Genomic DNA, 26774 nt, shown 5'->3' with positions numbered 1-26774 from the left:
TAAATATTCGCCACCAAACCGTAATGCTATGTGCACGCTTTTCCACTGCAGTTTGTTATACCCTTTAAGAAATCTATACTGTCTCACGGAAAGTGTGCGTTGAAACAAGCCGTATTTGGCAACGTGCAACGCAAAACGAACAAACGCATTTTTTCCGTCACGGTTAAGTTTGCAACTCAACCTTAGCATTCTTGTGCTTCAGTTAATCTCTGCAAGATTTGGCTACTTAAGGCATTGGTGACACGAATGCAGAATCTTAGTAGAAATGTGCATAGTGTTTAGCTTTGTTATATTTTGCAATTACAATTTTATCAATTCCCCTTTTTATACACTCGTGGTTAATTCAATTATATGTACCAGTATTTGCTAATAGCATTGTGTTGTTTTAACTCATAGCTGTGATAATTATTTTTTACCCTAAAACATAAAGATTTCTCAAACAACAGTTGGACTAATTTCCAATGAATTTCTCTAGGTTTGGGAAAACATTGCTTTAAGCAATATTAACGTACAGCAAATTATGTGAACCGAAGTATCTACAATTATCGTTTTATTATCAAAGTTTTATTGACGAGTAACATTTCTTTTTAAAAATTAATTTCCAGATAGATTTTTGTTTTTTAATATAACAGCCTAAAAGTCTAAAAAAACAGCGATCATTATGAATTAACTGACAACATGAATGGCTTTGGTGCATATGCTAGACTTGGTTAAAATATACTTATCGTTAAGTATGATGTTTTTAAAATATTAATATATGCATTTCATCCGAATCAAAATTAAATTTTCCGGAATTTTTACCTCGCCGTCAGGCAGAGTCAAGCGTTCGGAAATCATCGAGTTAAACTTTGTAATTCTTAAAGCAAGACAAAAGTTAAAAGTTTTTTCTATGTAAATCACTAAACATTATAAAAACTAGTTTAAAAAAAACTAGTTTTGCGATTATTTGTAAGTAAAGTTAATGTCGGTGTCTCCAAGTACTTTGTCGACTTTTCTATCAATCGCCTTGCTTTGCTCATCGCTTAAATGGTTCCGCCAATCTCCTATTTCACCTGTAAAAACAACTTGCTTATATAGCAGCTAGTGGTTCTCAATCTTTGTTAGCATCAGGGCCGAAGGTAAAAGCTCAATTTTAAAGGGGGCGTAAATAAGAGAACAAGCAGATCAATAGCAATAAATTTTAATAGCTAAACTAAAATGCTTTTTAATGCAATTTAATATTACTGTGAAATTTTAGATGAATTTTTACTCACGCGCTACTAAACTGTACATTTTACCTGTAAGAACAATGTGCCTATACAGCGAGTAGCCTCTGCAAGATAAAGAAAAAACAAATCTCAACAGTTACCTTTTCTAATAAATATATTCTCCAAAGGCTTATCTTCTACTCTCTTTTTCATGGAGCTGAAAGAAGTTTTATCCAAGATCCGCTCAAGCTCATCTTCGCTAGGGTATTCCCCGAGGAATTCTGCCAACTTGAGGATTCCCTCTTTAGGTTTCTAAGTACAATAAATTTTTAGTTTTGGAGCGTATACTGGTCAGTGTATGAAATAAATGTCATAACACGCGATAAAAACTGGAATTTTGGTCTCCGAAAAAACTCTGACAACATAAAATATAGGGTTTTGATAGTTGTGAAGTTTCGTTACTGGTTAGTGTTGGACTGAGTAACTGAATGGCATGAAGCCATATATGTGCAAAAATTGGAACTGGGTTTAAAAAACATAATTTGCGCACCAATGAAAAATGCCCACTTTAAAGCAAGTAATATTCGGACTTATTGAGACTGTCATTATGTTTTAGATAACGATCTAACTCTACCTAACTTAATTTAAAGTGCAAATTTTGTAATGATCACATATGAAGTAATGTTGGCACATTTGAACGTGCATATATTTTGACGAAAAATGTGCAATAAAAAAACGCCACATCCCCTATTAGAGTGAGGCGGCGTAATTTACTTCATTATGCATGACACTGGTCAAGAATAGTTTTATGGCTTTATTTAAATGCTATATTACTACGGTATGAAAGCATTACCTTTTTTAGATCCTCGTACACCAGCCAGAGCAAATTTGGGTCGTTTTTGTGTTCGTACCAAGCGCGAACGTGTTCCAAATACCCCTCGCCTTCTTTGGAAAATAGAAGATGCTTTCCTGCGTATTTAGAAGCAGATTATAGCTAAACACACCTAACCAACTTGGGTGGGTTAAAAGAAGCTCTATGCTAGCCGTGCTACGCAATTTGTATGTTTTCTGGTGTGACTATTGTAATTTAGATAATTGTTTGTCGGTATGCCGCCGACTACTTCTTGTACTTTTTGTGACACAGGTGAAAAGGAAAGTAACGTACTGTACGAGACTAACTAATTATATGGCCCATATACTTGATTGCCGACTAGAAGTGGGGGTATGTAGAATACATTTACGACACAATGATCCGCCATAAGCAAAGTTAATGGACCGATTCTGGATCGTTCTTGATGACTTTAAGAGTTGTCTAGGATTGTTTTGTTGAAAACACAAGTAGCGAATAAATAAATTACCAATGGCCGGACCAGCGATCAAACCACGTTAAATTGCGAAAATAGGGTAAAAAAATGCATGGTCTCACCCGCGATAGAGATATCGTAAAATAGCGCTTCGTCTTGTGGGTAAGTATGTTTCCAATGGGCAGCTCGTGTCAACGGCAGTGTCTTTGTGAAGTTGTACCACGACACAACCTGATCCTTTGGGTTGCGGATCACGTAAATCACCTGATAGAGTGCCATTATATATACTTAATATTTTACTTGACTTTGTCTGTATTTTTGACTTGAAAAAAATATTCTACAAATTTTTAGTTTTCCTTAGGCTTAAACTATTTGGTAAAACCCTGGATCCAACAAAGGGTAGACACCATCCTCGTAGTTTGGCATGCTGTATTCTATAGCAGCATTGCACTATATATATCATGGAAGTAAGCATTATTCAAGCAAAGCAGTTGATAACCAGGGGTGGAACCCCAGTGTTTAGGCAAAGAGGTTATGTAATCCTTAAACCGCGGTTTGCTTTCCTGACAGAACAGCTTATTTTTGTTTACCTTTACTCCATTTTCCCGGTACTTCTTCAAGTTGAGAAGAGTTGGTGGTAAATGAGTTGCAAAAATTCTTCGTTTAAAGGGAAGATTTTCACACACGACGAATTTACTAACTGCAAAATAAAAAAAAAACACAGAGAACGTAAACGCTATTGCTGATTGGTTAACATCGTATAATATCGACATGTTGTTTTGATGTTTTGGCAAACCTGGACCATATTCCAAATACTTGAACATTCTATCCACAGTTGCATAGTTTTGCTCCATTTCTGGTTTATTCCGAGCAATCAAGTTTGCAACAATCGAAGTTGTCCACGTCGTTCCTTTTAAAAGAAAAGTACTGTAATCTAACTGACCTCGAAGCTATATGCAACATAAGTTAGGGCTACCATATTTTCAGCACCCAAAAAGAGGACATTTTTTGCCGGCAAGTAAAACGAAAGTAGAATTGTTACGTTTGAGTTTGATGATGTTTTACATTTCATTGTGAGTTGTAGGAAAAAGTTACAAAAAAGCAATGCAAAGGTTAGAAAAAAACAGACACAAAAACAACAAATCAAATTTATTTTTTAGATTCAGCCCATGATTACTTTTTGGTTCCCTTAACTTTTGCCAATAAGGAATGATCATTTATTAAAAAGATCAATTTTCAATTTGTTGGAAAAACTTTTTTAAACCACCAATTTATCACGTTTTATTGCTACAGTAATTTTTTGGAAATAAATACAACGTCTCGCCTAAAATTTTTGTTGAAAGTATAAGCAACTAACGCGAAATGCGAAAAAAAAGGACATTTGGGCATTTTTGAGCGTCCTCGGAGGACCATTCATTTTTTCGGGAAAAGAGAACAAATCCTCCTGAAAAAGGACATATGGTATAGGCCTAACATAAGTAACGATACACGCATCAAGTAAATATGAGAATATACCTGTTTTTGGATAGTTTGCCACAATAACATCGCCCTCACTAAGTTCCAACTTGTCGTAAGCGTACTGGGCCGTATTAAATTCGAACCCAGGCAACAAATAATAACCATTCCGTTCAACTGGTTTCACGGTGTCCACTTGTGTAAACATTAGATTATGCCAGTACTTTTTATATTCGTCCAAGTTGCTTCTGTATTGTGCTTTTACCATATTAACGGTTGCTGTGATTGGTTTCCAACCTTCAATGATGTCTTCATTTGCTTCAGTTGACATCTTTGCGATGTAACGTTAAGATATAGGTTATTTCTAATAGAAAATGTAAAAGTACCGTATTAACCTTTATTAAGATATCAGGATGTGCACAAACTATAATGACAAGTGTTGTTAAGTTTGGATTACAAAAATTCGCTACGCTTTCAAAGTCTATAGCTTTTCTGTCAATATCGCTACGCAATTGTTCTTTTAAAGAAAAGTAACCGTTTAAAGTTGGTTGAGGGTTTATTTGAAACCAAATTTGCTGAAGAAATTGTAAAAATATGCTATCCTTGGCTGCATATTAAGCTTGCAGTGTGACTTCTCAACAAACCAACAAACTTATTCGTTGCCTACTTGCGGAAATGTTTGGTTAGAGTTGTGCTATTCCGTTGTTCTACAATCTACATAAACAATAATAATTACATTTGTTTGTGAAAAACAATGGCTTGCCTGCACATGGAAACAGAAGTATAGCTACAAATTGAGAAGAGTTTTGTAGCGTCACAATAGGTGACACTTTATCAACTTTTTTGACCCTTTTCCTTATTTGCTTTACTTTGTACGAATTCCAATTGATCATTAAAACACTTTGTCTTAACAATCTTACAACCCTCGTAGAAAACTGTTTCGAATTGGAGTAAATACTAACTTTCGCATTTAACGATCTTTGTTTAGGGTTTTTGAGTAGATACTCTATCACTTTACCCAGAATAAATAACTTTGCAGAACTAATACACTCAACTGAAAATAATTCTCTACTAAACAGCAATTCCAAGTTCACCCATTCAGTTAGCTTAGCTTATTTCATAATTGTCGGGCGAAACTAAAGTAGCCTGTTATCGTATGCCATCAGTCCCATCAACTGTGAAGTTAATTCCACTGACTGCTGTGTGAGTGTATCACTAAAACGTGCCGCAACAAACAGAAATGTGCTTATTTTACCCATCACGATTTAGGCTTGAAGTCAGCCGTGACAATCATTTGTAGCGATTAGTCGATTCGCCGCAAACACTTTAACCGTTATATGACAGCGGAGCAGGGTACAGCGAGGCAAATGACGAATATGAAGCCTTTTAGTTCCTACAACACAAATATAGTCATCTTTGTAAAAGTGTAATTCAAAAGAATCGGCTAATTTGGGTTGTTTTGTATTGTCAAAAAATAAGTTTTTTCGTGTAGTTATTAGATCAGTGGGTTTAGGCTTTTTGTATTTATAAATGCATAGCAGTAATAAAAATGCACATGACATTGAAATCCGTTACTATAAAAATTGATTTCTTCCTTTAAAGTTGTAGTAATACTTAGGCTAAGTGCCTATTTGAACTGTATATTTCAAAACAAAATATGTATTTTATTCAGCAGCTTGGTGGAGAACATATCAAATATGGGGGAGATGCAGCACATCGAAAGAACATGACAAAAATATATTAGAATTATATTTGACCCAATTTTATTGCCTCTAAGATTTATTGTGTACAGCACTGTGCTGCAAAAATTATATTTGCGATTTATAGCCATTAACAATAGCGTACAAATTATACAGGGCAGAGTGAACAGATTTAAAGGTTTCGTTTTATTACGTCACAATATGACGTCAAGTCTGACAACTTTCCTAGCAACTCCAAACAAAATTAGGAGCAAAATATTATAGCCTAATACAATATTTGCTAAAAACGCAAAAATGTACAGATATTTGTAGGCAATATTAATTGTATATAACTGTAGAAAACAAGTCTAAGATGCGTATACACTGAACAAAGTGAACATGGTATTAACAGAAATAAATGTTTTATCAAGGTTTGATCGGACACATCACGTGCGTTTTTAATTAAACTGAATATTTAAAAATTTTGTTTTTCTAGTTTCATGTTTATTCGTAAGTAAACTTGATGTCGGTTGTTCCAAGTATTTCTTCGACTTTTCGATCAATCGCTGCGCTTTGTTCATCGCTTAAATGATTCCGCCAATCTCCTACTTCACCTGAAAAAATCTTACTTGGTTTATTTGGTATTTTCGTATTTGGTTGATACATAACTGAAAAAATCCTGGCGCTTACCTTTTCCGACAATCGTTTTCATCAAATGACAATTCTCCGCTTCCTTTTTCATAGAAATAAACGAAGTCTTCTTAACGATCCAATCAAGCTCATTTGCAGTCGGGTATTCCCCAATAAACTCTGCCAGCTTGCTGATTTCCTCTTCAGGCTTCTAAAGGTAAAAAAAAAATGTAGTTTGGGAGTTATGCTGTTTTATAAATAGTTGCGAGATTGTTGACAAAATCCGCGTAAATGCAATGAGATTAAAACTTTAATGAAAAAAGTAAGCAGTTGGATTAGGGTGCGATCAATGTCGTAATTCCAAACAAAAAGAAACCCATTGATTTGTTGAATCTGTATCGTGTTTTATTCCCAGCCTAAAAAAGAGGTGCACTGCTATTGTCATCGTTATTAATAAAAGTGGCCCAGAATACTTTTGTTGTTTGATCTTAAAATTCATGTTTATTCATGTTTACTTTCTTTAGATCTTCGTATGCCAGCCAAAGCAGATTGGAATCGTTTTTGTGTTTGTACCAAGCGCGAACGTGTTCCAAATACCCCTCGCCCTCTTTGGAATGTAAAAGAGTCTTTCCTGCGAAATTATAAAAGGTTACCGTCGTGACGTTTAAGATAAAACTTTTCGTGCAGTTAGTATAGTTGCAGGTTTCAGACTGCAAATACTTACCAGCAATGTAGAGATCATAAAATCGCTTTTCTTCTTGAGGATAAATATGTTTCCAGTTTGCGCTCTGCCACACCGGTCGTTTTTTTACGTAGTTGTACCACGATACAGCTTGGTCCTTTGGATTGCGTATCACGTAAATCACCTCAAAGGAAGACAAATATTTTTTGTTTTACCCATATTTCTACCAGTGAAGGGTTGACTAATAACAGAATATGCCAAATGTGCTCAAGCTAAGCCGGTAGAATACATATCCTACACACAATTTCCTATTTACCTTTACCCCACTTTCCCGGTACTTCTTCAGGTTAATGAGAGATGGCGGAAGATGAGTTACAAAAACGTTTCGTTTGAAGGGAAGGTTTTCCATTACGATGTGCTTGCAAACTAGCAACAAATCAGAAACACAAGTTTAAAAAAATTATAGAAAATTGCATTAGTCACAAAGCTTAGAAAGCAAGGTATCTTATTTTTTAGTTCTGGTAGTTTCTTTTTTAAGTTATGGCCGTTTCTTCATTTATGTAATGCTATCCTAAAAAAGTTTCTCAAGCTGGTATGAAATTGCTTTAGTTATGCTTACATTTTTACTCTTTTGTTCAAATTCATAGTAAACCTGCCAACTGGCTGTTTTCAGAAATGCATCTCTGAAAGTAGCACGCGGCATTAAACTGACTTTGTTCCAACTTATTACATTGCGCAGCACGGGACGTGCCGTTGTTTTGCACAGAGTGCTCAAAAAAATGTGCGCACTTTATTCAGAATGTGCGCACATCTTAAACAACTTTAAAAATGTGAGTTCGAATTAGAGTTTAAGTTAGAACTTGGAGAAAGAGTCAGAGAGATTGGAGAAAGTCACAGAGGCATTGGTCGAAAAATTGGAGAAAGGGGTGAAGGAATTATAGTAAGAGTTGTAGTTTGGAGAAAGATTGAAAGGCAGGATTGGTGAAAGAAATGTCGGAAGAAGAGTCGGGAAAAGTGTTAATGTACGACTCGGAGGGTATAGTTGGAGAAACATTCGGAGGAAGAGTAGGGTAAGAGTTAGAGACATAAGTAGAGGGCGATTTTGTCAATCATAACCTCAAGTGACAATACAGTTATAGGGGTGCACAGTGTTTGACAAACCTGGTCCACATTCCAAAAAGGTAAATATGTAATGCAGTGAGGAGTATTTCTGCTGTAGTTCCGCATCTTTCCGACCAAATATGCTCCTGACGATCTCCATGACCCAGTGGGTTCCTGCTTGTAATGCATAAGCTGTAGTAGGCGTGACTATAGTCTAAAAGTCGTAGGCAGATATGGTTAGGCTATCTTTTGAAAAAAATCTTGTTTTGTTTTTGAGTTAAACGTGAACAGTGTTTTGTTAGGTACTGGCGAATAAAATCATTTTTTTTAGGATTTTGTAAAATTCGGATAATATTTTTGTTTAAACTTTTTATTTTATCAAACTATTTAATCCAAGAAACACTTCTATTAATGCGTCCTCATTAATATTCTGTATAAGTAGCCTAGTTTAATTTTATTATGTTTTATATTTAAAGGTTTGGTCCCCGAAACCCGGTTGAAGAATATGTGACCCGTAATAAAGGCTTTAATTTTTGGTAGTGTTGTAATGACTTAAGTCATTGACTTGACTTAAGTGCACTTAAGTCACTGTTTTCAAATGACTTGACTTGACTTAAGTCCTTTGACCAAAATGACTTGACTTGACTTAAGTCTTTTGGACAAATGACTTGACTTGGACTTAAGTCATTTTGTCAAATAACTTGGGAGAAAATTAAGTGTTTTTCATTTAAATTTATCTCAAGTTTTGCACATTTAACACTCTTATTACTGTATATTGCGTTTGTGTGTTTTTTTAGTTAATTTGTTGCTTGTAATCGGACGAGTTTTTTTAATAGTTTAATAATTTACTTTTATGTCAATGACATGACTTGAAATTGACTTGCTCTCATAATGACTTGACTGGGACTTGACTTGGGCAACCGATGACTTGGACTGGGACTTGACTTGTTATTTTTGCAAAAGACTTAACTTGGACTTAAGTTATTTCAAAATGACTTGTTTACAACACTGATTTTTGGTCGCAACATATATACTGAAGTACTTTTATGACACACAAGAACAACCGCTTTTTATCTGCATAAATATCGAGAATCAAAAGGGTGATTCAGTGAAATAGATTTTCGCTTGCTTGAAAATTGACTCAGCAAAACTCTGTCGTCAAAATGTTCTAAAATATATTTATTTAGGATTTCCAAAGTTAACGTTGACAAAATATAGGCCTACATTAGGAACCAGACCATGGTCCAATGGCCTGATGCCCTTTGGTCTGCTTAGATCTGTTTCTGCCAACTGCAGAATATATTTCACAAGGCGACTAAAATAACTAATACATTTCGATTAAGACTCGCTGAAAGAAAGCGTGGGTTTCCTCGAATAGATTAGACAACCTGTAAAAAGAGATAATACATTGGGGTCTTAAGGCTTACGGACCAATACAACATGCTTTACAGCCGGGGTGGGCAACCTTTTTTAACACAAGGGCCAGTAAGGAAATGCAATGCTTACAGGAAGGCATTTAATTAACAGCCTTAATTCAACACCAGCTGTTAAACACAACATGTAAAAAACTTTATGAATGAAAGATTGTTTTGTAATAGATGCTACTTGAGTTCGACTGCATTAATGTAGCGGTGTAGCATATGGGTTACATCGCACTTCAAACAGGAAACTGATAGAGCAAAAGTCCCAACATGGTGCACACTCATAGCCTTATTTAGGGAAAAATAGCTGTAAGGAGGTGAAGGGCTACACAAAAATGAAAAAAGGCCGCATGCGGCCCGCGGGCCGCACGTTGCCCACCCCTGCTTTACAGTGGTTTACAGGGGTACTTGTGCGTGTACTGAAAACAGTTTACTGAAAACACCCAATTTTTGCAACAGAAGCACCCGATAAAATCCAATATCACTAACCTGTCTTTGGGTAGGTCACCACAACTACATCGCCTTTACCGAGTTCCAATTCGTCGTATGCGTACTGGGCTGTGTCAAATTCAGAACCGGGAAACAGACAATGACCATTTCGTTCGACTGGTTTTGGAGTGTTCGACCGCAGATCGTGCAGGTATTGCTTGTATTCGTCGAGTTTGCATCTGTATTGCTCTTCAACCAAGTTTAAGGTTGCTGTGATTGACTTCCAACCTTGAACGCTTTCATTTGTCAATTCAATCGACATCACTTTTTGGTAACGTTTGCTTTTACATATAATTAAAATCTAATAACAAATCTAAGGTGTTAACCACGAATACAGTGTTTCGGTGGCATCAGATTTTTTTAATTTTATAAGACCATTTCAAGGCCAATTAGGATTCCAATACAAATATTTTGCTTTGCAAAACAGCTTTTGTTCAGCAGTTATGGGATTGAATTACGATAATTTTCGATTATCTTCGCGAAACTAATAGCCAAATATCGAAACAGTTTTTCCAATGCCTACGTCAGCATGATACATATATACATGCTAGGTTGCATGAAATTTTGTAGCTGGACAGATCTAGGATTTTCTTTGTAAAGGAATGAAAATGTTCAAAAGTTACGACTATTAATTGCGTTATTTCGAGCCATATGCAAATATTGTTGTACCTAATGTGTCGCCTGTCCTTTTTTAAGTTTCGCTAATTATAACGTCACGTTATCTCGTAATTTTGTGACGTAATTCTTAAAAGAAATCCTAAACACCACATAAAGCTAATTTTATTTTTTTATTCAAACTAACTTTTCCACAATCTGACATTTTGAGAGAGATTTTGTTGCTACTAAATCATTTCTATACTAAGTATTAAATATTCGCCAACAATCCGAAATGCTTGGTGCACACTTTCGTAATTGCAGCTAACATTATTGGGCGCATGTATTAGCCTGGTTTGTTATACCCTTTAACTGTAAGAAGTCTATACTGTCTACCGGAGTGTACATGTAAAGATCTGCGTATGAAATCCGAGAACTCAAGACATACATTCACAAAGTGATTGCAAAAAGTAATTTACTATACTGTTAGCAATTTCAAACTAAGTATTACCATTTGAAATATAGAAAAATAATTTGCATACTAGAATAACAATTTGCATACTCAGTGACACCATTAAAACAGTTCGTTTGTAGTAATCGACACATCTTATAAAACCCAAGCTATTTTAAATTGTTTACTATGAACCATAGTTCAATCACAAATATATTTTAGGTTGCAATTCCTTTCGCCCATATTCCAAACATGTCCCTAAACAATCAACACCTTCAACCAAATAAAAAACAGTCATGGTATTACGACGAATATGTAAACTTATATATCGCGGCGCTATGTGACTTTCCATATATATCTAGCACAACAGATTGACAAAAGGTGATCAAGTTAAATTTATCAATAAATAAGCTTTTTCAGTGAAGGAAAACAATTGTTAAAAACACGAAACCGGCCGTGCAGTGGAATACAGCGGCATAAATCAAACGCCTTGGCCTGTTAGATATTTCGTTGAAACAAACGATTTACGAAACGCAAAGTCATGTTTAAACATTTCACGCTTTTGTGCCATCTCGGGCATGCCCAAACTCGCATGGGAATTTCGACAACTCAACCAGTCAACTTTACACTAATATTTATTTGTATGACTCGGCCATTAGGTGGAAAACACTAGCACAAATATACAAGCTTGGCCTGGAAATGGTTCCTAGTTCAAACGAATTGCAATAAAATAGTAAATTTTTCCAAGTTAAGTGTTGCAAGTTATAACATCAAGAAGGCGTCACCAATTCTATAGCCCTACTGACATGACGTTACATTATTAATTTAGCGCAGAAATATAGCACACAACAATTATTTTCGAATACTATGCGTATAGGAAAAGCAAATTTCCTGTTGGTACGAATACCACCAAATGACAATTTAAGACAGCTCATGTCTGCGTAAAGAATAGCGACTGTAATGTATGCAGTAATGTAGTGTTTGCCACAAATTTACACAAACTATAATGACAAGTGTTGTAAAGTTTGGACTACAAATATCCGTTACGTTTTCAAAGTATATAGCTTTTCTGTCAATATTGCTACGTAATTTTTCTTATAAAGAAAAGTAAACGTTTAAAGTTGGCTGAGGGTTTATTTGAGACCAACTTTGCTGAAAAATTGTAAAAAATTCTATCCCTGGCTCAGGGCCGCCCGCAGAAAATTTTCAAGGGGGGTTTATCAGTGGCGTAACCAGAAAATCAAAAAGGAGGGTCATGAATTTTCAACTTAGGGAATTCCCCTATTTTTCATCTGACATTAATGAATAATGACGTCATCAAACAGTGACAGTATGACGTCATAGAATGGTGATTGCAAGACGTCGTAAAAAAACTAATCAGAAACAGCCAAATGCGTCCAGCAAAGCGACCACGTGCGTCGTTAACATTCCTGTCAGGTGCCAGCTGCGAAACCACAGTGTGCAATCGTTAACTTCAGGTGAAAAAATAAACCAAGACCGTGAAATATGTTTGATTAATTGTGGTAGAATCATACATAATTGGACTATCAGCAGCACAGTTTTCAAGTTCCATGAACGGAACTAGCGCTGAATTACAAGCACGCTTTTCACCACCTGCAATACTAAACGAAGATCGGTTTTCCCGGTTGTTATCATGCCACGTTTAGCGCAACAATTGCAAGTGCCCCCCCCCCCCCTTGCCCTCCGTGCGGGCGCCCATGCCCTGGCTGCATATCAAGCTTGCAGTGTGACTTCTCAACAAACCAAAAAACTTATTCGTTGCCTACTTGCGGAAATGTTTGGTTAGATTTGTACTATTCCGTTGTTCTACAATCTACTTAAACAATAATAATTATATTTGTTTGTTAAAAACGATGGCTTGCCTGCACATGGAAACAGAAGTATAGCTACAAATTGAGTAAAGTTTTGTAGCGTCACAATAGGTGACACTTTATCAACTTTTTTGACCTTTTTCCTTATTTGCTTTACTTTGTACGATTTCGAATTGCTCATTAAAACACTTGGTCTTAACAATCTTACAACCCTCGTAGAAAACTGTTTCGAATTAGAGTCAATACTAACTTTTACATTTAACGATCTTTGTTTAGGGTTTTTGAGTAGATACTCTATCACTTTACCCAGAATAAATAACTTTGCAGAATTAATACAATAAACTGAAAATAATTCTCTACTAAACAGCAATTCCAAGTTCACCCATTCAGTTAGCTTATTTCGTAATTGTCAAGCGAAACTAAAGTAGCCTTTTATCGTATGCCATCAGTCCCATCAACTGTGAAGTTAATTCGACTGACTGCAGTGTCAGTGTAGTAACTAAAACGTGCCGCAACAAACAAAAATCTGCTTATTTTACCCATCACGATTTAGGCTTGAACTCAGCCGTGACAATCATTTGTAGCGATTAGTCGATTCGCCGCAAACACTTTAACCGTTATACGACAGCGGAGCAGGGTACAGCGAGGCAAATGGCGAACATGAGGCCTTTTGGTTCCTACAACACAAACACACTCTTTGTTATAATTATTATCAGGGCCCGCAAAAGTCAATGAAGTCAAAGGACCTCGTCTTTTCACCAATATAAAGTTGTTTTTAGCACCCAGGGGACTGTTTTCAGAAAGTTAAAGTCAAAATTTAACTAAAGTCAAAATTTGCCAAACTATGGCTTTTGACATAGTTTCTGTGTTTCTTGAGAGTAATTTTCGAAAAAATCGTCGTGAAAGCATTGTAAATCGGGAACTGCGACACAATTAAACCATATTAACTCATAGGCCTACAAGCAGGAAATATGTCACAATGCCCACTTGGATCAGCAGTAAGTTTTATTGCAAATTGTCTACTGTTTATTCATTGTTACGTATTTTAATAATTCTTTTAAAACACTTCGTTTTCGAAAAAGATGGTCTATTCGAAGATCAACAGTTTGGATTTTAGGAATAGCCTACTGACAGGCGCGGATCTAGGATTTCAGTTTGGGGAGGGCCATGAATTTTTTCAGAAATGACGTCACAAAAGTATACCATTGTGTGACGTCATAATTCAGGTAAAAATAACATCGGCTGGCCGAATAAAGTAACTCCTGCAAAATAATGCGAAAAACAGACCTTTTGAAAGCACGAAAAAGTAATAAGGTTAGCCTCTACAGTGGGCCGGTTTCCTAGTTTGACCCGGTATGAAGAATATCGCTGAAAGACGCTACCATGTCTATTGTCTACACATCTTGCTTTTTCCCGAAAAGGCGAGAGCAACCGCACATGCCACCGAAAAAGCGCCGAGGCCACGTCGCAATAAAACCATAGCGTTGTCTGCTGCGGTTAGCTGTGGTTCTTTCATGACACTTCTCTGAATTTTTAAGTTACTGTAGTTGGTTTTTGCCAAATAAGGTTGCTGAAATGAGCAAAACTCTATGCAGAGTTATTCATAACATTGGACAGGTTATTCAAATCCTTACACAAGGGTCGGCAACCTTTGTGTAGTAGTCGCGGGCCAAAACCAAACTCAGAAAGGTCTCTGCGGGCCGCACAACATAGTGTTTGTTAACCATTTGGGGCAGACCTGGCGAGCTCAGCGAGCGCGATTTTTTTGGTATTCCGGTATTTCTTTTAAATTTCTTGTTTTTGTTACATTAAAAAAAAAATGGTTAAAAAAATATTTGTCGATTATGTTTTAAGACGTTTTTCGTTTGTCCGTGACGCTCTTGGCAGTTTTTCACGGCGCAACAGTAAAGAAGCGCTGATCTAGTTCAAAAAGAGCATAAAAACGTAAACACACTGGATGTATAAAGATCATTAGCGGGAAGCGCGAAAATTTTTGCATTTACACACTTAAAATAGTCAAAAAGTATTTAAAATGGACTCGTGTATAATTTGTCAAAGAGGCGGCGGGCCGGATGAAGTATATTGGCAGGCTGGTTCTGATGCAGATTTGCATTAACAACAAAACAGCTTTTAATTGTACTTGGATTTAAGTTGGTTATTATATAGTCGAGGTCAGCGTACGGTCACTTAAGCCGTCTCTGCAAATCTGAAAAACGCCGCTTTGCGCGAGTGCGCGAAACGAATTTACCATTTTTTTGAAATAATCATTGTATGGCGCCATAAGCTCGTACACCACAACAAAGCTTAAAAATATGTCTTATTTTGGCGTAAATAGGCCATAATACTTAGGGAACCGCGAAAATAAGCTGCCTATTAAGTGAAAAAATGTACATATTTTTTAGTTTTTTGGGGGGGGGGCATGGCCATATCGCCCCCCCCCCCCCCCCTAGATCCGCCCCTGCCTACTGATATTCTGTAATACAAAAAATGCCTAAGCAAGCTAAATCGTCTTCAGCAAAAGTTAGTCAGATTTGTCGAGATTTTCCTGAGGAATTTAATGCAACTCTCGGGAGTGATTTAAGGTACAATATTTGTAAGGTTATAGTGAAGTCCGGTAAAATGTATTTTTGCTGAGTCATTAAACGCAATCAAGCTGTCGCAATAGTAAACGCAATCAAGCTGTCGCCAAAAAACACGAAGCACTTTTTATCAGTGTTGTAATGACTTAAGTGCACTTAAGTCACTGTTTTTAAATGACTTGACTTGACCTAAGTCTTTTGGGCAAAAAGACTTGACTTGACTCAAGTCTTTTGGGCAAATTACTTGACTTGACTTAAGTCATTTGGACAAATGACTTGGGTTAAAATAAATTTGTTTTAATTAAGCAATTAATTATAAAATTGTGTTATTTAGCCCAATCTTTGCACTTAAAATAATTTGCTTGTTATATTCTGCGTTTATGCTATTTTTGACTTGAGTTGCTCATAATAATCGGAGGAGTTTGCCGGTTTTCATAATTTAAAGTTTTATTTTTTTGACAAGGGCTGGACTTGAAGGTGGCATGCTCTAATTATGACTTGACTGGGACTTGACTTGTTATTTATTCAAAAAGACTTGACTTGTACTTAAGTTATTTTACGAATGACTTGACTGGGACTTAAGTCATTTCAAAATGACTTGTTTACAACACTGCTTTTTATAATCCATAAAAGTATGTTTGGAGAACTGGCATCAATTCAAGAAAGAACTGTTGCCTCTACAAATAAGAAATTTCGTTATTAAAGTCAATAAGAAAAAAATAAATTCACGCACTTGTGCGGATGACAAACGCTAAGCGGATAAATGTGCGTATGAAAATGATACATGTGATTAGTTTTTAGTAGGTGTAATACAGTAATCAAATAAGCTATGGCACCCGTTACAGTTACAGTAATATAGTCTCGCATAGTGGTTCATTGCAGATTAAGCTATCTATTTTATATCGGTCAAGGCTTAGGTACATTTCACAAATAAAGCTATAGTTTGCAAACTTACTGTGCTTGTTCCGTGCGGATGGAAATTTTTCGCAATCAAAAAGTGCGGATGGAAATTTTAAAGGTTGAAAAGCACTGTATTAAATTATTGCTATTCATTTTCAAAGAAGTGTAATTTAAAAAAGGCGGTTAATTTTGGTTGTTTTTTATTTGTCAAAAAGGTGCAGGACTGTGTTGCAAAAATTATGATTGTGATTTATAGATCATTAGCAAACGCGTACAAGTTAGACAGGGGCAAATTCAACAGATTTAAAGGTTTCGTTTTAATACGTCACAATAAGAAGTCAAGTCTGATAACTGTCCTCTCTAAACACAAAGTTGGAGCAAAATATTATAATACAACAAAATGTGAGAAAGCCATATTGCACATATATTTTTATGCAATATTAATTCTATAATAACTGTATAGAACAAAGTTAAGAAGATTAGGCTATACCCTGAACATGGTTTTAACAGAAATAAATGGTTTGTCAGGGTTTGGTCTACATCACGTGCGTTTTTTTCTAAACTGAATTCTTAAAACTTTTCGAAATAAGTTGTTCATTCGTAAGTAAACTTGATGTCGGTGTCTCCAAGTATTTCGTTGACTTTTCGATCAATGGTTTCGCTTTGTTCTTTGCTTAAATGATTCCGCCAATCTCCTATTTCACCTGAAAATAAATCGTACTTGGTTAATGGATACTTTTCGTACTTTGATACAGAAATTCAAAAAAATACAGAAACTAAAAAAAATCGATTGATGCAGAAGTAAAAAAAAATCCGGACGAGTACCTTTTCTGACAATCGTTTTCATCAAATGATTGTTCTCCGCTTCCTTTTTCATGGAAATAAACGAAGTCTTCTTAACGATCCAATCCAGCTCATTCTCAGTCGGATATTCTCCGATAAACTCTGCCAGCTTGCCGATTTCCTCTCTAGGCTTCTGAAGTGAAAACAAATTGTAGTTTGAGAAACTATATTGTTGTTTTTATAAAAACGTGCGAAGTTATTGACAAAATCCACGTAATTTTAAACAGATTGGAACTTTAATGGAAAACGTAAGCAGTTGGCTTATGGTGCGATCGATGTCGGAACTACAAACAAAAATAAATTGTTTGTTGAATCTGCATCTTGTTTCATTTCCAGCCTATACAAGAGGTATATATCTATCGTCATTATTATTGATAAAAGTGGACAAGAGTACGTTTGATGTTTTATCTCATATCAACTTTACCTTCTTTAGATCTTCGTATGCCAGCCAAAGCAGATTCGAATCGTTTTTATGTTCGTACCAAGCGCGAACGTGTTCCAAATACCCTTCGCCCTCTTTTGAATACAAAGGAGGCTTTCCTACGAAATTAGTACCATGTCCATTGTCCAATAAACACATCTAACAAACTTATACAGAAACAGTGTTGTAATGACTGTGCTGTGTGAAAACGCCGGCCACGTGTTTCTATGCGACTGTGCATCTATTGTGAGATTGATCCAACGTGCACATGTTCAAAAGCTTCTGAATTGAACTTGATGCAATGACTTAAATTGGTTGATTCGCTATGCCTTTGTAACTTCGTAAGCTCGCTTTGAATTAAAAATGAGGTTACTTGGGCTGAATGTATTTTGCGAACGAATTGACTTGGGTTTAAGTCACTTATGATTACTTACTGACAATTATAGAGAGGGATTTCTTAAGGCCATGTTACCAAGTTTCCTGACGTTATTTGCTACCATCTTACCTTTGGCCAGTGAAGAATAGAATGGCTATCAATTTGTATTCTAAGCTAATGTTCTTATCTCAGGCCTACATATCTATTCGTTAGAAATAACAAATTATTCCAGACGACACTGTTAAGTGTACTCAGTCTCTGTTTACAAACTTCTTTACTTGACATAAGCCATTACGTAAAATGACTTTTTTTCGGTCATATGACCCGACTTTTATTTGTTAGGCATTGGGGCGTGAGCTCTACTTTAATATTTCAATTTTTTGCAGTGATTTTAATGGTTTCTTTAGGGTTCAGTGCCACTCTTACAGCTGCACAAACTATTTTTAAACGTTTTACCTAATCTGTTCTGCTGTTTTATGTATTTTACTTTAATTTCATGAACTGACAATTCCAGTACATGCAAAATATACAGTATGTTCCAAAAAATGTCTGATGCTGGTTTTACTCTAGTTGTCAAACTTTGAGTTTTATTCTTGATATACGCGTCAGCGGAACAGTGATCGACAAGCAGAAACCTGCTGCCAATTGTTTTGGATTCCATAAATATACGCTCTTTTAGAGGGTTTCCATAGTTAGTATAGTTACAGGTCTTAGACTGCGAGGACTTACCAGCAATGTAGAGATCATAAAATCGCCTTTCTTCTTGAGGATAAATATGTTTCCAGTTTGCGCTTTTCCACACCGGACGTTTTTTTACGAAGTTGTACCACGATACAGCTTGGTCCTTTGGATTGCGGATCAAGTAAATCACCTGATAGAATGTCAATTTTTTTCTACCATTGGATTGATTAATCATAGACTATGCCAAATGTGCTAACGCTAGGCCTGTAAGGTATAAAGTCTACACATAATTTCGTATTTACCTTCACCCCCCTTTCCCGGTACTTCTTCAGGTTAATGAGAGATGGCGGAAGATGAGTTACAAAAACGTTTCGTTTGAAGGGAAGGTTTTCACTTACGATGTGCTTGCAAACTACCAACATGTAAGAAAAATTAGTTTTAAAGGAAATTATAAAACATCTATAGTCAAAAAGCTTGAAAGCAATGTATTTTTCAGTTATGGTCGTTTATCTTTTAAATTGTGGCCGTTTCTTTATTTACGAAATGTTATCTTAAAAAAGTTTTTCACAAGGCGTATTTAGTTGCTTTAGTTATGTTTGAACATTTTTACTTGTTTGTTCACATTGTCAGTCAATCTGCCACCGGCTGCCTTTAAAAATGCATCGTCGAAAGTAGCACGTGGTATTATACTGACTTTGTTCCAACTTTAGCAGTATCTTTTGTGGCCGAGACGGCGTTGCACAATAGGGGACGTGGCGTTGTTTTGCACAATGTGCGCACTTTTAAAATGCCTTCAAAAATCCCCGCACTTATTCTAGAATGTGCGAGTCAAAGTTAGAGTTTGGCGAAAGAATCATAGTTAGAGTTGGTTAAAGAGTTGGAAGAAGAGTTAAAGGAATGAGAGTTAGAGTTGAAGTTTGGAGAAAAAAGATGACTTGGTGAAAAAGTCGTTGAAAGAGTTGGGTAGTAGTTAGGAGTAGGGTTAGAGTAGGGGATTAGGAAAAGAAGATTTGCAGAAGAAGATTTAGAGAAGTACAGTTAGTGGAGAAGAGTCAAACGAGTAAAGTTTAAGGATGAAGAATAAGAGGAAAACAGTTAGAATAAGAGGCTTCAAATGGTGCCCGCATTAATATCTTGAAGTGTGATATTTTTAACTGAATTTAAAATGTGTGCACATTTTTTGCACATTTTTGGACACATTTTGCAAAAAAATAGTCGCATCTCTGTCTCGCATTGCGCGGACATAGGCCAGTTGCTCTTCCGCTCATTAAAAAACATTCAGCAATTTGCTTTGCGTTTCATTGTCATACAAAACATCGGAAACGAAAATATATTCAATGCGTAGGATAAGATTGACGCTTAGCAAAGTTCGTTTTGGCTGTTTTATGCGTCCCACTGCTTAGCACCTTGTTTAACCTGGACGACTATTCTGGATGGATTTTGTCCATCATAACACGCAGTATCATTACAGTTATAGGGATGTACACGGTTTCACAAACGTTTGACAAACCTGGTCCATATTCCAGAAAGGTGAACATGTAATGTAGGGAGGAGTATTTCTGCAGCAGTTCCGCATCTTTCCGACCAAATATGCTCCGGACAATCTCCAGCATCCAATGGGTTCCTGCTTGTAATGCATAAGTTTAGCATATCTGGCAATAGTTTCAAAGTCGCAGGCAGATGGTTAGGCTATGTCTCTTGTTAAAAAAACGGTTTTGTGTTATAGTTTAAACGTGAACTGTGTATAGTTAGGCTCGGGTGAATAAAATCAATTTTTAAGGATTTTGTAAACTTTAGTTAATTGTTTTTTATTTATACTTTATTACCAAACTATTATATCCTAGAACACTTCTATTAAAGCATCCTTACTAATATTCTGTACAAGAAGTTTATTTTTATTACCGGTATGTTTTATATTAATTTTGTTGTTAGAACCTTCACCAGGTGTGTGCAGGTTTCAGCCGTTTGGAGAATACGTGGCCGACAAAAAGCTTTAATTGTCGGTCGCGACCTAATTACTGAAGTAGCTTTATGACACATTGAAGAAAACACGATTTTATCTGCATAAGTATAGAGAAGCAAAGGGGTGATTGTGCTCAATAGGTTTTCGCTTGCTTGAAAATTGCCTTAGAAAAACTTATGTCGTCAAAAAGTTTTGAAAATATTATTTTTGTATTTGCAAAGGTAAAGTTGAAAAAGTATACGTTATACGATTATAGGAACCGGGATTATAGTCCCATGGCCCGGTAGCCCTTGATCTCCCTGTCTCTGCTTCTGCCAGTTTTCACAAGGCATTCAAGACATCTAATACAATTTGATGAACACTTTCTGAAAGGAAGCATGGGTTTCCTTAAAAAGAATATACGACCTATAAAAACGTATATAATATTGGGGTCGTAAGGCCTACGTTCCAATCCAACATGCTTTACAGGGGACTTGTGCGTGTTTAACAGCAGTTTACTGAAACACTTTTTTTGCAACTGTAGTAACTCACCACGCGTTTTCCCTGCTGAACTGGCTTTCTGAATAGTTAGCCGAAACGTTGGACAAACAAATATATACCAGAAAAAACTTATTTTTAGTATTCTATGCCTGGTAGCAACAGCGTATATAATACCTCACCTGTCTTTGAGTAGTTGGCCACAACTACATCCCCTTTCCCGAGTTCAAATTCGTCGTATGCGTACTGGGCTGTATCAAATTCAAACCCGGGGAACAAATAATAACCATTTCGCTCGACTGGTTTGGGAATGTTCCACCGCCAAGTATCCAAGTATTGCTTGTATTCGTCCAGTTTGCATCTATATTGCACTTCAACCATGTTTAAGGTTGCTGTGAGTGAGTCTAAAGCTTGAATCCCTTCATTCTTAAATTCGGTTGACATTGCCGTTTGGTAACGTTTGCTTTTACAATTAATCCTATAATAACAAATATAGGGTATTAACTGTGGGTGGAGGGTATTGGGCGATCGGGGGCGATCGGTCTGGCATCGGGCGATTTGGTGATTACCTTATGGCCGTCAGGGCGCCGCTGTTTTGGCACCGGACTTTTGGTCTTGTTTGTGTTTATGGGTAATGGGTGGGTTGGAAAATGAGTTAGTGTTGAAATTGTTAGAGGAGTTAGTAATGTCCTTAGGGGTGGGGTTGGGGATAGTTAAAGTGTTGTTGAGGCCTTATTCTGACCTTTTAGATCTTATTCCGACGGATTTAGGGCTTATTTCGATTTAGACGGTCCTAATACCATGAGGTATTAGTCCTATTTTGGCCTTATTCCGAATTGTGTTTTATTCGAGAGTTGGTGCTGTTCTTATCTCGGTCGTATGGCTGGAGTCCGTTGGGACTGCAATACAAATATTCTGATTTGCAAAACAGCTTTTGTTCGTTAGTTATGGGATTGAATTACCATAATTTTCGATTAACTTCGCGAAACTAATGACAAAATATCCTAATCACACCTTGTAAATTTGTAACAAAACATTTCTGCCGACAGCAGAAACGTGCTACTATTATGCAAAATTGTAAAACAGTTTGCCTAATAGCTACTTCAGCATGATACACACATGCATGCAATATACTTGTTATGAAATTTTGTAAGACCTTGTACCAGGGGCCGATCCAGAACTTTTGTTTCGGAGGCATAAAAACTCTCAAAAGGGACGTCTCAACGCTTCGTCATATAACAGATAATCTTAAAAACTTTTGAAACCTGGTGTTTTTTAGCGAACTGATCGTGCACAAAGAAGCTTAAATTTGCTTAAAATTGGCAAAATTTGAATTCAAGAGGGAAGTAAATTTCTGTTACATTAAAACATAAATCCGTTCGAGCCAGTACCTCTACGAAATTTTTTTACTGCGAAAATATTTAAGAATATTTTAAGGCTGCGTTGGCAGGGGCACGCGGCAGATCAATGTTTTTGTATTGGGGCGAGGACGTAAACATTTTTAAGATGACGTCACAAAACGTGACGTTATGAAACAAATATTTTCAATAAATTTGAATGTGCAACTGCAATTACGTTAAATATGTTCAGAGATATGACAACAAAGCGGTCGCGCGAAAAATATCTGAACATTCGGGTTCAATTTTGCGTGATGTTTTAGCGCACAAGTAAGAATCACGATATATTTGCTCATTTGCATTGATCAAGATAACTTTGCCAATTTGTGAGGGCCATTATTGACCCCACAGCTGTATCTGCACAGAAATCGTCTAAAAACTGCAATTGTGGTAAAAATTTAAGTATGAATTTCGGTTTAATGATCCCGAATTATTGTCAAAGACTCCACTGCTGTGTTCGGCACTGTTCTAAACTCAATTATTCTTTAAGCTTTATTTTCCTGAGAAGACATTTAATTCTATGTGAGTTAAAAAAAAATACATACACAGCATGGATAATGAAACCGAAAAATTCCCAAACTGTTGTGGCAATAAAAAGATATTTTAGTTTTGAATTGGGAATGATGTAAGTGCGCAAAAGCAAATTTTACTTTTGCCTGGTGTGGCTGCGCAATTGCGCAGTTGCGCACCTTAGAGGGAACACTGGTTCAAGCCATATGTGAATGTCATTATTGTGAATAATGCGTCACCTGTCCTTTGTTAAAAGTCTCGCCAATTAAAATCAAATAAACCCTTTTTTGTATTTATGACATCACGTTACGACGAAACTTTGTGACGTCATTCTTAAAAAAACTCATGGCCCCCCGAACAAAAATCCTGAATCTGTCCTGAACATCAAATAAACCTAATTTATTTTTTTGTCCAAACTAAACTTTCCACAACCTGATCCATGTTTAAGATAATATGCAACTACTAAATCATCTCTATAACTAATCTTAAATATTCGCCACCGAACCGTAATGCTTTGTGCACGCTTTTCCACTGCAGTTTGTTATACCCTTTAAGAAATCTATACTGTCTCACGGAAAGTGTGCGTTGAAACAAGCCGTATTTGGCAACGTGCAACGCAAAACGAACAAACGCATTTTTTCCGTCACGGTTAAGTTTGCAACTCAACCTTAGCATTCTTGTGCTTCAGTTAATCTCTGCAAGATTTGGCTACTTAAGGCATTGGTGACACGAATGCAGAATCTCAGTAGAAATGTACATAGTGTTTCGTTTTGTTATATTTTGCAATTACAATTTTATCAATTCCCCTTTTTATACACTCGTGGTTAATTCAATTATATGTACCAGTATTTGCTAATAGAATTGTGTTGTTTTAATTTATAGCTGTGATAATTATTTTTTGACCTAAAACATAAAGATTTCTCAAACAACTATTGGACTAATTTCCTATGAATTTCTCTAGGTTTGGGAAAACATTGCTTCAAGCAATATTAACGTACAGCAAATTATGTGAACCGAAGTATCTACAATTATCGTTTTATTATCAAAGTTTTATTGACGAGTAACATTTCTTTTTAAAAATTAATTTCCAGATAGATTTTTGTTTTTCAATATAGCAGCCTAAAAGTGTAAAAAAACAGCGATCATTATGAATTAACTGACAACATGAATGGCTTTGGTGCATATACTAGACCTGGTTAAAATATACTTATCGTTAAGTATGACGTTTTTAAAATATTAATATATGCATTTCATCCGAATCAAAATTAAATTTTCCGGATTTTTTACCTCGCCGTCAGGCAGAGTCAAGCGTCCGGAAATCATCGAGTTAAACTTTGTAATTCTTAAAGCAAGACAAAAGTTAAAAGTTTTTTCTATGTAAATCACTAAACATTATAAAAACTAGTTTAAAAAAAACTAGTTTTGCGATTATTCGTAAGTAAAGTTAATGTCGGTGTCTCCAAGTACTTTGTCGACTTTTCTATCAATCGCCTCGCTTTGTTCATCGCTTAAATGGTTCCGCCAGTCTCCTATTTCACCTGTAAAAACAACTTGCTTATATAGCAGCTAGTGGTTCTCAATCTTTGTTAGCATCAGGGCCGAAGGTAAAAGCTCAATTTTAAAGGGGGCGTAAATAAGAGAACAAGCAGAAATTGCAATAAATTTTAACTATAGCTAAACTAAAATGCTTTTTATTGCAATTTAATATTACTGTGAAATTTTAGATGAATTTTTACTCACGCGCTACTAAACTGTACATTTTACCTGTAAGAACAATGTGCCTATACAGCGAGTAGCCTTCTGCAAGATAAAGAAAAAACAAATCTCAACAGTTACCTTTTCTAATAAAAATCTTCTCCAAAGGCTTATCTTCTACTCTCTTTTTCATGGAGATGAAAGAAGTTTTATCCAAGATCCGCTCAAGCTCATCTTCGCTAGGGTATTCCCCGAGGAATTCTGCCAACTTGAGGATTCCCTCTTTAGGTTTCTAAGTACAATAAATTTTTGGAGCGTATACTGGTTAGTGTATGAAATAAATGTCATAACACGCGATAAAAACTGGAATTTTGGTCTCCGAAAAAACTCTGATTATTGTACAATATAAAATATAGGGTTTTGATAGTTGTGAAGTTTCGTTACTGGTTAGAGTTGGACTGAGTAACTGAATCGCATAAAGCCATATATGTGCAAAAATTGGAACTGGGTTTAAAAAACATAATTTGCGCACCTATTAAAAATGCCCACTTTAAAGCAAGTAATATTCGGACTTATTGAGACTGTCATTATGTTTTAGATAACGATCTAACTCTACCTAACTTAATTTAAAGTGCAAATTTTGTAATGATCACATATGAAGTAATGTTGGCACATTTGAACGTGCATATATTTTGACGAAAAATGTGCAATAAAAAAAACGCCACATCCCTATTAGAGTGATGCGGCGTAATTTACTTCATTATGCATGACACTGGTCAAGAATAGTTTTATGACTCTCTTTAAATGCTATATTACCACGGTATGAAAGCATTACCTTTTTTAGATCCTCGTATACCAGCCAAAGCAAATTTGGGTCGTTTTTGTGTTCGTACCAAGCGCGAACGTGTTCCAAATACCCCTCGCCTTCTTTGGAAAATAGAAGATGCTTGCCTGCGTATTTAGAAGCAGATTATAGCTAAACACACCTAACCAACTTGGGTGGGTTAAAAGAAGCTGTATGCTAGCCGTGCAACGCAATTTGTATGTTTTCTGGTGTGACTATTGTAATTTAGATAATTGTTTGTCGGTATGCCGCCGACTACTTCTTGTACTTTTTGTGACACAGGTGAAAAGGAAAGTAACGTACTGTACGAGACTAACTAATTATATGGCCCATATACTTGATTGCCGACTAGAAGTGGGGGTATGTAGAATAGATTTACGACACAATGTTCCGCCATAAGCAAAGTTAATGGACCGATTCTGGATCGTTCGTGATGACTTTAAGAGTTGTCTAGGATTGTTTTGTTGAAAACACAAGTAGCGAATAAATAAATTACCAATGGCCGGACCAGCGATCAAACCACGTTAAATTGCGAAAATAGGGTAAAAAAATGCATGGTCTCACCCGCGATAGAGATATCGTAAAATAGCGCTTCGTCTTGTGGGTAAGTATGTTTCCAATGGGCAGCTCGTGCCAACGGGAGTGTCTTTGTGAAGTTGTACCACGACACAATCTGGTCCTTTGGGTTTCGAATCACGTAAATCACCTGATAGAGTGCCATTATATATACTTAATATTTTACTTGACTTTGTCTGTATTTTTGACTTGAAAAAAATATTCTACGAATATTTAATTTTCCTTAGGCTTAAACTATTTGGTAAGACCCTGGATCCAACAAAGGGTAGACACCATCCTCATAGTTTGGCATGCTGTATTCTATAGCAGCATTGCACTATATATATCATGGAAGTAAGCATTATTCAAGCAAAGCAGTTGATAACCAGGGGTGGAACCCCAGTGTGGAGGCAAAGAGGTTATGCAATCCTTAAACCGCGGTTTGCTATTCTGCAAGAACAGCTTATTTTTGTTTACCTTTACTCCATTTTCCCGGTACTTTTTCAAGTTAAAAAGAGTTGATGGTAAATGAGTTCCAAAAATTCTTCGTTTAAAGGGAAGATTTTCACTCACGACGAATTTACTAACTGCAAAATAACAAATAATATAAAGAACGTAAACGTTATTGCTGTTTGGTTAACATGGTAGAATATCGACATGTTGTTTTGATGTTCTGGCAAACCTGGACCACATTCCAAATACTTGAAC

General features: G+C 36.1%; 2 protein-coding genes across 2 annotated transcripts; both read right to left on the bottom strand.

Annotated features, from left to right (window-relative positions):
• Positions 1-929: 929 nt before the first annotated feature.
• LOC146164849 (amine sulfotransferase-like) lies at positions 930-4277 on the bottom strand. Its single transcript, XM_083380853.1, has 7 exons — positions 4007-4277; positions 3288-3401; positions 3082-3191; positions 2614-2755; positions 2041-2156; positions 1349-1499; positions 930-1052 (listed from the first exon to the last, which is right to left on the bottom strand). Exons 1-7 carry the CDS (start codon positions 4275-4277, stop codon positions 943-945), a joined length of 1014 nt encoding a protein of 337 aa, XP_083236979.1. The 3' UTR covers positions 930-942.
• Positions 4278-6129: 1852 nt separating this feature from the next.
• LOC146164848 (amine sulfotransferase-like) lies at positions 6130-10210 on the bottom strand. The gene is made up of 7 exons (XM_083380851.1): positions 9949-10210; positions 8099-8212; positions 7254-7363; positions 6980-7094; positions 6771-6886; positions 6316-6466; positions 6130-6239 (listed from the first exon to the last, which is right to left on the bottom strand). Exons 1-7 carry the CDS (start codon positions 10208-10210, stop codon positions 6130-6132), a joined length of 978 nt encoding a protein of 325 aa, XP_083236977.1.
• Positions 10211-26774: the final 16564 nt, after the last annotated feature.

This window comes from Ascidiella aspersa, chromosome 2 (assembly GCF_963924565.1).
Source record: "Ascidiella aspersa chromosome 2, kaAscAspe10.2, whole genome shotgun sequence".
NCBI lineage: Eukaryota > Metazoa > Chordata > Ascidiacea > Phlebobranchia > Ascidiidae > Ascidiella > Ascidiella aspersa.
The sequence above is the reverse complement of the archived record's forward strand: the minus strand, read 5'-3'. Positions and strand labels throughout refer to the sequence as shown.

What these genes read in the sequence shown, in the direction of transcription:
- LOC146164848 (XM_083380851.1), bottom strand. Translation starts at nt 10,210, where the DNA reads ATGTCGATTGAATTGACAAATGAAAGCGTTCAAGGTTGGAAGTCAATC. An exon ending in CTTTTTGGAATGTGGACCAG is followed by an intron (nt 7,364 to 8,098) that starts GTTTGTCAAACA and finishes ATTTGTTGCTAG; the next exon opens with TTTGCAAGCACATCGTAATG. An exon ending in CATACGAAGATCTAAAGAAA is followed by an intron (nt 6,467 to 6,770) that starts GTAAACATGAAT and finishes TTTTACCTTTAG; the next exon opens with AAGCCTGAAGAGGAAATCAG.
- LOC146164849 (XM_083380853.1), bottom strand. Translation starts at nt 4,277, where the DNA reads ATGTCAACTGAAGCAAATGAAGACATCATTGAAGGTTGGAAACCAATC. An exon ending in TGTACGAGGATCTAAAAAAG is followed by an intron (nt 1,500 to 2,040) that starts GTAATGCTTTCA and finishes TATTGTACTTAG; the next exon opens with AAACCTAAAGAGGGAATCCT. An exon ending in GAATATATTTATTAGAAAAG is followed by an intron (nt 1,053 to 1,348) that starts GTAACTGTTGAG and finishes TTGTTTTTACAG; the next exon opens with GTGAAATAGGAGATTGGCGG.